General features: G+C 45.5%; 1 protein-coding gene across 1 annotated transcript in view; it reads right to left on the bottom strand.

Annotated features, from left to right (window-relative positions):
* Window positions 1-778: 778 nt before the first annotated feature.
* Window positions 779-9987, bottom strand: part of cds2 (CDP-diacylglycerol synthase (phosphatidate cytidylyltransferase) 2) — a 47503-nt gene continuing 38294 nt past the window's right edge. Inside the window, exon 13 of the mRNA XM_085970957.1 lies at window positions 779-9257. Coding sequence (XP_085827083.1) covers window positions 9134-9257 — 124 coding nt within the window. The 3' untranslated portion in view covers window positions 779-9133. The remainder of the gene's footprint in view (window positions 9258-9987) is intronic.

The following is a 9987-nucleotide window of genomic DNA, read 5'->3' as shown; positions in this document are numbered from 1 at the left end:
GTCCAAGCCCAGTTGGCAACCCTGTTTGAGCAACAGGCAGCCGTGTGACCGGAGAGGGGTGGGGGGGGGCATATGGCCAGTCCACGAATCCAACACGCTGGCCCTTTCCGTTGCATAAGGTGATGGGCACAGGTTCTAAAGTGAGGGGGCAGAAGGCGAACCTCAAACTTTTCTTCACATTCAACAGCAATGCAATCTTTCTACAGTGAATGACCACGTCAAGGATGAAGAGGTAAAGAGAAAACTCCAATTGCGGGGAAATCTGAAACAAACAAAAAATGTTTAACCCGCGGATCAGGTCCATCAACAAGTAAAGGAGAAGAAATGTTGAGCTCCCACCAACCCCCAAAAATGCTAATTACCCTTTCTCTTCCAGATTGTCCTGTACTTCCAGCAGTATCTGCTCTGAAATCCATTCGGCAGTTGCCCCCCTCTTCATTATTGTTAATGCCCCCTCCCAAAATCCATTGTAACGCAGCATCCTTTTCCAACCTTTAAAAGAAAATTCTCAGGATGCGGGCGTCGCTGGCAAGGCCGGCATTTAGTGCCCATCCCTACCTGCCCTGAAAAGGTGGTGGTGGTGGTGGCTGATTGAACCGCTGCACTTCTTTGTGGCGGTTTGATACAACTCAGTAACTTGCTCGGCCACTTGAAAGGACAGTGAGATGCATTAACCGCATTGCTGTGGGACTGGAGTCACATGGAGGCCAGACCGGGTAAGAACCAGTTTTACGACAAGAATACAGCTTTCACTGTCACTGAAGGAATAGGCAACTGCTTTGTCATTTAATAAGATTCTTTTTATTTGGAACATATATAAATGTGTACTCTTTAACACCATCAAATATATATATATGTATATATTATGTGTATACTATACATACACACACACACACACTAAAGTTGAAATATTCAATACAAAAACAGGCACATATACAGTAACACATGGCAGCAGGTTTCACTTGAACTGAATGTTTCATACTTCACGCAGACACACATGGAGAAGCATTAATAAAATAAGCAATTTACTCAAGCACTTTACCTAAATAAAGATCTGTTCTGTAATTTAACTAGTGCTAAAGAAATGCTATGCCTGGCCTACGAGAGGTTTCAACATTATTGCAGTTTCCTTCATTTTGACACGATAAATAAGCAGAACGGTTACAGTTCTGAATGTGCTTCTCTTGGGCTACAGTGTATAACTCACGTTATCAGACTAGCTTATTGTTCGGAGGGTTGAAAGTCAAGCGGTCATCTTAAGTATCACGGCTCACTCTGGGAAGTGCACTCACCTGCTCTGTCCTGTTTATTCTAGACTCTCCTGGTCTCTCGGGGGTTCTGGTCTCCCCCTTTCCCAGCTCCTGGCCTCCCTACACCTGTCCCCGAACTACCTCTCCCGGGCTCCCACTCCGTGGGGCAGCACTTGTGATACAGTCAGTGTACGTTGCAATCAAATGTTCTACTCTCTGGGGTGCCATGATGACTGATGGAGTGAGTGTCTTATACTTGTGCCACCGATTTTACTGTTTGAAAAGCAGGGGTGCACATTATACACGAATATACATAATACTCTCCATTTTTTTTGTCTCCGTGATATCAGTCATAGCATCCCAAAAATGTAGTAATACATAACAAATGTGATTGATACAAGAAATGTGTTTTTGTTTAGTTTGGTAATAGAAGAGTTTTTTTTAATTTGGACGAGCAGCTTGTAAAATGTTCTAAATTGCACGAATTTTGTCGAATTTGATGCTGTGTGTTTGTAAGAAGCGGCACTGTTTGGTGCTCACACACGTTTAGTACCACAGAATGAGTTAGAATTCTGCTCTGTTCAGTTCCCAATCTGAGCCACTTCAAGCAGGAAGACACTAAGCAGAAGCTGAGGCGTCTCCCAGCAGGAAGGAGCAAAGAGCAGAGTACAGGAAACTTTGGTTTATCCGGAGGTTAACTGTCCGGAATGCTCGAGCCACCGGCAAAATTCAGGAGTCAGTTCAGTAAGTTTTTTTTCTTTTCGTTGCTTTTTTTTCCACTAGTCAGGCTCTGCAAGGTCTAGCTAAAGCTGTTGCTTAGCTACAGAGACGCTTGCAAGCTACGGCCACTGTTTAGAAGCTGTTGCTAAGCAACAGGGTTTGTTGCTAGATACGGAGCTCAAAAGCTTCCGTATGTTTTAACATTAGCGCTGGTTTGTCCGGCAGTTTTGATGGGACGGCAACAGCTCGGTCCCGTCGGTGCCGGATATCACAAAGTTTCCTGTACTACTTTTCACCTTCTAGTGACCAGCTGTAAAGGGCATTGAAGCAGGACTTGGCTTCAGAGGGGACAGTCCGGGCAGTTAAAATTAACAGAGGCATTCATAGCCAAAAATATCCCCAGATAATAGGGAAGTTAAGAAAAAATCTGCACCAACATTTTTAAGTAACTAAGTAGATAAATGCACGCCATTTTTGAAACAAAAAGTTCAGAAATTTGAGAACACTATTTTGCTTATGCACACATATATATATATATTTGCGTATACCTCTTACTTATTTTATTTTTCACCACAAAGCATTCAAGTTTGTTTGGAAATAAGTTTTATAAACTGCAAGTAAGTTTGGGAGTCAGAGCTGGGACATGCATTCAGTGTCAGCGTCTCACAGACCTGGCCCAGATGCGAAGCAAGATATCCCTTAACACTGCATCTTAACCCCAAACTCAGAAGAGCACTTCACATTATACCGCAGCTGCGTTACTATTTCCCACACCTGCTGTCCGTGTGTCCTCTCCCGGGTGTGAGACTGTCTCAAATCAGAGGTATTTTTTTTTATTTTTTAAACACGACCTCCAACTGCTGCACAAAGGCCTCTCTCTGTAACCTTCCCCTCTGTTCCTGAGACTTAACAAGTGTCACTCCCTGTCCTTGGAGCACTAGTTAAACATGTTTTGTTAAATTTGTGGCCGTACTATGTTAACTCATTTATTTTAAGTGGCTTCACAGCAGCATTAGAATATTGCAAACAGGAATTTTAATAAGAGTGTAGCATCCAATAGACCAAAAATAGCAGACATGGGGAATTAAATATCATTGCATCCCCAGAGTGTCAGAATGTTAGGGGTTGCAGTTAGCTGTACTTTGTGCTACTTGATCCTGACAACGAGCAGAATGTTGAACTTCCTCTATGTCAGGCAGATACAGCATTTACTCGAATGAATGTCGTACAACAGTGCATGGACATTAAGGAATTGAAACATGTCACAGAGTTTCCACAAAAACAGAAAAGAACATTGCATTCCAAAATTGAATTAACACAATCCTCGAAAGCTCCCTACACACTTTTTTAGCTTCAGCTTTTTTTTTTAAAGAAATACCCCCCCCCCCAATCGAATTTAAAAAAAAACAAAGCCATTCACTGCTGCCGCACTGACTCGGTGTCTGTGTTGGGGGGCAGGAGCAGTGCACTGGAGGAAAGAAAATCACATTACTGCAAGGCCTCGTCTGCAGGCACCACAGGCAGCAATGAGGAAGCAGAGGGGTTTCAGGTGTTGTGCTTATACACACCCACACGCCACCTGTCTTATTTATTGCAGGCCAGTGGACCACTTGTGTACATTTCACCGCATGGCTCGAGTAAATATCCCTCATTACAAAGGAGTTACAGTGTGAACATTGAATGCACTCTCTTGGGATAAGCCCCACGTGTGGCTCAGTGAAACACAACTATATTACTGGTAATTCTCACCAGGTATCATACCTGTGCAACTACACAACTCAGCTTTCAACCAAATCCTCTGACAAAAAGACATTTTTAAGTTACTCACAATGCTTTGAAATGAAGCTTGTGCACCAGGTTTATACAAAATTCTTCTTTGCTGCTTCACCAGAGGGCAGTGCCCATTTGTCTTAAGCCAGTGCAGGCAAGAATTTTCATGCAAATGTATTCAGCGTTTGTGCAGGATTATTCAGAAGCCTCGTGCAAAGGCAGAAGGTGCCGACACTTTGGCACAAAATATACTTCATTAAAACAGACAGCAATGCCTCAGTGTAATGCCAGGCAACCATTCTGCAGAGAGTTTTTAATTGTTTTTTTTTAATAAAGTAAAGCATAGCGTATTGCATTGTCATTATCCCAAAGGCTTTTGGTATCATCTTAATGCAACTTATCCTACAGTAACAGCCCATGTGACAGAAGGCAGCTTTAGCACGTTGATTTTTCTGATGCTGGAAGGACCAGTACTCCAGCAAGGCAGCTGCCACAGGCTGGCTTTCAGAACATTATTGGGTCTGAGGGATTAATATGTCCCAGATATTCTGCAGCTGACTTTCTGTATGTAAGGTCGGAGCAGTTGATTATATACACACATAAGCTGCACAGCCATTGCAAACAGTATGAAATATAGCTTGAAGCTCGCAGTGCCGTGGCATTTCAGTCATCAAACGAGGACTTCAGTTCAAATGTAAGGGGGAATTTTATTTTAAAAAACACAAGGTGGTAAACTTATACCAGTTTTTTTGTTAACAGAACAAATCCTAAACATTGCAACAACTTTGTCCTTCATCAAGCTCACAAAAAAACCATGTCTTTCAGGAACTGATTTTTCAGCAGACCTCTTAAAGTTGCTTTCAGTTTTTTGTATATATATAAAGAAAGGTTCAATTTTATCACAGGGACGCTGCAGAATTTTCTGATCTATAAACGTGCAGCCGCTGGTCACCTCTTCACATAAGCTCCTGCTCTTGAATTAAACACACAACTCTGTAAAACTAATTTCCGTAGGCTTTTAACAATGAATACTCAATCGGACGACAGAAACATTCTTAATTCACAGTGTACAAAAAATACTTAAAAAAAAAAAGGTTTTATGCGGAATATATTTGTGTTGTAATGCGGAAGTCCTGCTCACAGGGTTAACGAGGGCTACAGCAAGACAGGCGAAAAGGATTCAAGGGAAGGTTACTGCAATGCATGTGGGGTTGTAAAGGGATTCAGCGTGGCACAGATTAACTGATTCATACAGAAAACCTGGAGCCCTGTACCATTTCACATACCACAAGAGAAGCTACGAACTCGGAATTTGTTGTACCTATCCTGTCCTTGCTCCGATCAGCATCGGCAACGCCGACAGATTACCCGGCCTGCACCAATTCCTTGGGCATTCCCCCACCCCACCCCTACCCCACAAGCATTCGTACACCGATCTTCCCGAGTCACTCGGCAGCAGTGCGGAGCGAGGGTGCATTCTCAGGTCTTGTAACATTCTGTGAGCACACAGGCTGGCACAGCATGACATCCAACTCGAAGAGGCACAAGGCAGTAATATTGCCCCCTCTCCCCCGCTTTTGCCTCGCCTCCCCCCCACCACCCCTCGACCAGCAGCTTCCGCCCGTATGAATTAGTGAGGGGGCGATGAACTGTTCCGAGGGAAGGAGAAGTGACTCCCGAGAATGAATGACTGACTGTTCTCGGTAGTCCGGGGTAAGGGGGGCGTTGCCCAGTCCTGCGTGGGGTGGGCAAGCGGCTTCCGATTTCAGCGCGGGAGCCCCAAGTACTTGAATGGGGGAAAAAAAACTGCAGGACTATGGGGAAAGAGCAGGGGGAGCGGGGGCCCTACCAAAGAGCCGGCACGGGCACGATGGGCCGAATGGCCTCCTTCTGCGCTGTATGATTCTCCAGGTTGCAGATCTCAAGAATTCCCTTTTGACGGGTTCGGCAATCTTGAGGGAATTTTAGAAACTTGACCTTTGCTTGATCAGAGCATTTATTAAAATGATATACAGGCAGTCTGTCAAACATTGAACTGGTCTCATTCAGAAAATACAAGGAACTGGTTAAGCTTGCCAATTTGATGCCAAAACCATTTTTGTAAAAATACATGTTAATTTTTCTATCAGTTCTAACCAGACATAATTAATTTATATCTTCAGCGGAACTACCATGAAAAAGTCTGGGAAATACTTTACCAGCCAGGCCCTGTTTTTATTTTCAGTGAAATTGCCGAGTTGCTGCTGAATTGTCAGCTCCTGTCCACCAGGATCAGAGTCAACACCTCCCCTGCACTAACTGTACGCAGCAGGATACCCGCCACTCGACAATGGCAAGTCACATCAGTCCGGGGTAGATTGAAAGCTGAGCTCGAGAACTGGATGGACACTGCCAATGTGTGGGCCGATCCACCCTTCCTGCTCACACACACTGCAGCGTGGTTTAAAGATGGTGAGGTGCATCAGGTATGTGCTTTGCTTCAATTGCTCCTTATTTCCCAAAGTAATGCTGTGTGATGTTGGTCCCCCTTTCTTTAAAACCCAAGAAGCAAGTCCATTGGTTTACTGGCCCTGCCAATAATCAGTCACCTCTTTCACTAAACGTGCCATCACTGTTGCAATGACCTAAAGTAGTTTATTCAGTTCGATAATGCATCGATTTCAAAGCGGGACCCCCTCCGAATGAATGAAGTTACAGTGGCTATCTTTCTCACGCAAGTCCCTCAAGTGACTGAAACTAAACTAGAAAAACCAGCTGCGCCCGAAAGAAAGTCGCACCAGCCTGAGGCAATTCCCGAGTTGTTCTCACTCGTCCTGTCCCGTCACCACCTCCCATAGCCAGTCCCTCCTCAACAGCGCCCAACCCTACCTTGGCCCACCTCAGAGGAAGCAACGCTGAAGGAAGGTCCCAACTCTGGCAAAGTATCTGCTGATTCTGCAGACAGCTGCACACAACAATTTGCAGTATTTTTCTGCACACACACAAAATCCACTCTCTTCTTCATCGCTTCCACAACATAGCAGGACAACTAATAATACAGAACTAAATAAAAAGGGTATTGGAGTGAAGGTTGAATAGAGAGAGAAAATAACACAAGCAAAAGATGCTAATTAGTGGGGCAGTATACGACAACTTAAACATGTTGGTCTCCTTTCATTGCCCACTAAATATAGCACAGTGCATGACCTGCGCACTGAAGGAGACTCCACAGCAGGTCAAATCTTTGCTCCTAAGGTGTGTGCACATTGTTAAGGAGTGTCTCCTCCCCGGTTTACACAAGGACTGTCGATACAGCATTTTGCCCGTGGAATTTTTTTGGCGTGAACTACCTTTGACGGCAATGTCTTTTTGATGAAACCAAATACTGGGAATTGACAGAAGTTGGGGTACTTTAAATCCTGAGCACTGGATCAACGGGCGGGGGGACTTTATCAAGAGGAGCAAGGCGGCAGGGCAGCTAACGTAAAAATATCACTTCTGAAGAACTGAACGTTTATCTAATCCAAGTTTTGTTGGAATATTGATAAAACAATCATCTGCACAATCTCCTTGGACTATTTAGCATTCCACTGTCTCTCAATGTTTCGTACTATCGTCAGCCAAGTGACATTTTGCTGTCCTGTTTGTTAAGTGGGATTCTCCATGCGTGCTAGCCTCATTAGAAAAATATGGCAGTACCCATCTTTTGGCACCTTGCAGTCCTTTAGATGCTCCTAAGAAATGGATACAATTCCCCACCCACGCCACCGTGACTTCCCACTGTCAAGGGTGTTGTCGTGGGTACTGCCAAGCAGAGGTGGGCCTGGTTTCAGGCCCCAACCCTGCCACTTCATGGACTAGGGAAGAGTAAATCTGACGGCACGTTCGCACCGGGGGCTCTGCAGCTTGTCCCGGTGACCAGCCGAAGAGCAACACTCTCGCAAGCCCGAGAGTCTCCCTGCCCACCTTCAGTGGAGCATTGTTAATCCAAACCTCCCTGTTCGTAATATGTAGTTTATCTAACTGACAATGTATTAAGTTTACTGAGCACAGATACAGGCCAATTGTAGAAACTCTGCACCGAGTTAACTGATCTCCCCCAGGCTGCAATAGGGGCGCTATGACTAATCCCGCTGTCCTTGGGTTAGGAAGGAGTAACTCAGTCAGGGCTCCCGATTACTATCCAGCGTGTTTGTATAGACACTGGAAGAGGGGGGGGGGGATTGGCCTTCACGGTGATGCCCTCTGTAGCAGAATAGGCTGCAGACGCCGTCTAGGCTTGCATGTGACGAATGGCCACCTGGCTGAGGTACCAGAGAACACCTGCAGCCCTTGAAACCACCCCCCAAAAACTCCAGAATTAGACTGAAATCACCGTGCAGCGATTCTCTTGAAATTCCTTACATGACACCTTAGTTAAGATTACAGGTAATAACTAAATACTGCTCAAGTGCACATATTCTTTTTAGAGATATATATATATTTATTATAGTTTTGTAAAAGCTAACACTTTACTAATTGACGGGGATACCATGTTCTGTTAAAGGGACCGTGGAAATTTCAAAAGCAGCAGACAATGCTTTTAGCAGTGGTATGACTTCATTCAGGTCGTAAGGTCACCATGCCAGATATGTGACATGCATCTGGGGAATTCTGTCCCTCTATAAGTCTGTCCTTGGACACCCCACCGTTCTGGTACCTCCTCTCTCCCTGTTGCAAGCTCTACTTGTTTCTACGAGACTCCTCTATCTACTAGAATACAGCCAATGCAAACATTGTGTTTGAAGTTCCTTCAGCTGGCTCAAGAAGCCCTACGAAGAATGCAAATGTAAAACTGCACGTTTTTCAAAACTACATGGTCCGTGCTACACCAAATTCTACATCTACTCCACCCTAAAGCGTACATTCGGGTTAAAGAACAAGTAATCGTGGAAAATCAGTCAGACCTTGAACGCGAGGCTCCTGCATTGGTGCAGAACAGGCTCGGTCGGATTGGTCCTCAACTGGGCTAAAATCCATGATTTATGCGTAGTTCAGATTCAGCCTCACAGCCCCTTCATTTGCTTTGCATCGTAAACAGCAATGGTGAATCATTTATAAAAGAGAAAAACAATTTGTGTGTGTGTGTGCGGGTTTGATGGTTAATCATGGGCTCAGGCACATTACAGCTTTTAACCGTCTTACTAATGGGCTAAGACCCCATGATTAGACACATGCCTACATATTAATTATTGCATCAGCTAGTACAAGAAGAATACTTTGCTTGGTGTCTGAAGGGATTTGGACCTCTCGGTTACATAGGGAAATTGCTGGTAGGATACTCGCTTGGATGCACTGTGTTTGAGGGCAAGGTCACAGGCTGGACTCTTTCCCCAGGCTGTTTCGCTGCCACCACGTCACTCAACTCTTCAGTCCTACGCCCCAGCCGGCAGCATGCCCTTCTCGATCAGATTGGCCTTCAGGCTCTTGAATATCTGGAGCTGCTGGTCCAGGCGGAGGGCCAGCAACTGCTGCAGCAGTTTACTGGGATTCGGGCCCCTAGGAACAATGAGAGAGAGAGAGAGACAATTCAAAAATGGACCCATTCTAAACTCCACTTCCAAAGGAAATCTTTCCGGCTGCACTTTCCCGGTGGGACAGCATGGCCCGCTGGGAGAAAAGTGAAAGACTTGCATTTCTACAGCGCCTTTCACGACCTCAGGACGTCCCAAAGCGCTTCACAGCCAATGAGGTACTTTTGGAGTGTAGTCACTGTTGTAATGTTGGAAATGCGGCAGCCAATTTGCGCACAGCAAGCTCCCACAAACAGCAATGTGATAATGACCAGATCATCTGTTTTAGCGATGTTGATTGAGGGATAAATATTGACCAGGACACCGGGGAGAACTCCCCCTGCTCTTCTGCGAAATAGCGGCCGTGGGATCTTTTACGTCCACCCGAGAGGGCAGACAGGGCCTCGGTTTAACGTCTCATCCGAAAGTCAGCACCTCTGGCAGTGCAGCACTCCCTCAGCACCGCACTGGGAGTGTCAGCCTAGATTTTTGTGCTCAAGTCTCTAGAGTGGGGACTTGAACCCACAACCTTCTGACTCAGGGGTGAGAGAGCGCTACCCACTGAGCCACGGCTGACACCGTGGGAGCTCCCACTGGGAAACTGCCCACGGGCGCAGCCCATGATTTTCCATCCATTGATGGGCATGGGCTACAGATGCACAATTCCGATAGGTGCTTTTTGATGGGCAAGGCTCAGCGCAAGGAGTGCGCTATCG

This window comes from Somniosus microcephalus, chromosome 30, assembly GCF_052327205.1.
Source record: "Somniosus microcephalus isolate GS21.2 chromosome 30, FLI_Smic_1.0, whole genome shotgun sequence".
NCBI lineage: Eukaryota > Metazoa > Chordata > Chondrichthyes > Squaliformes > Somniosidae > Somniosus > Somniosus microcephalus.
Note: the sequence above shows the minus strand (reverse complement) of the source record. Positions and strands in the feature narration are given on the sequence as shown.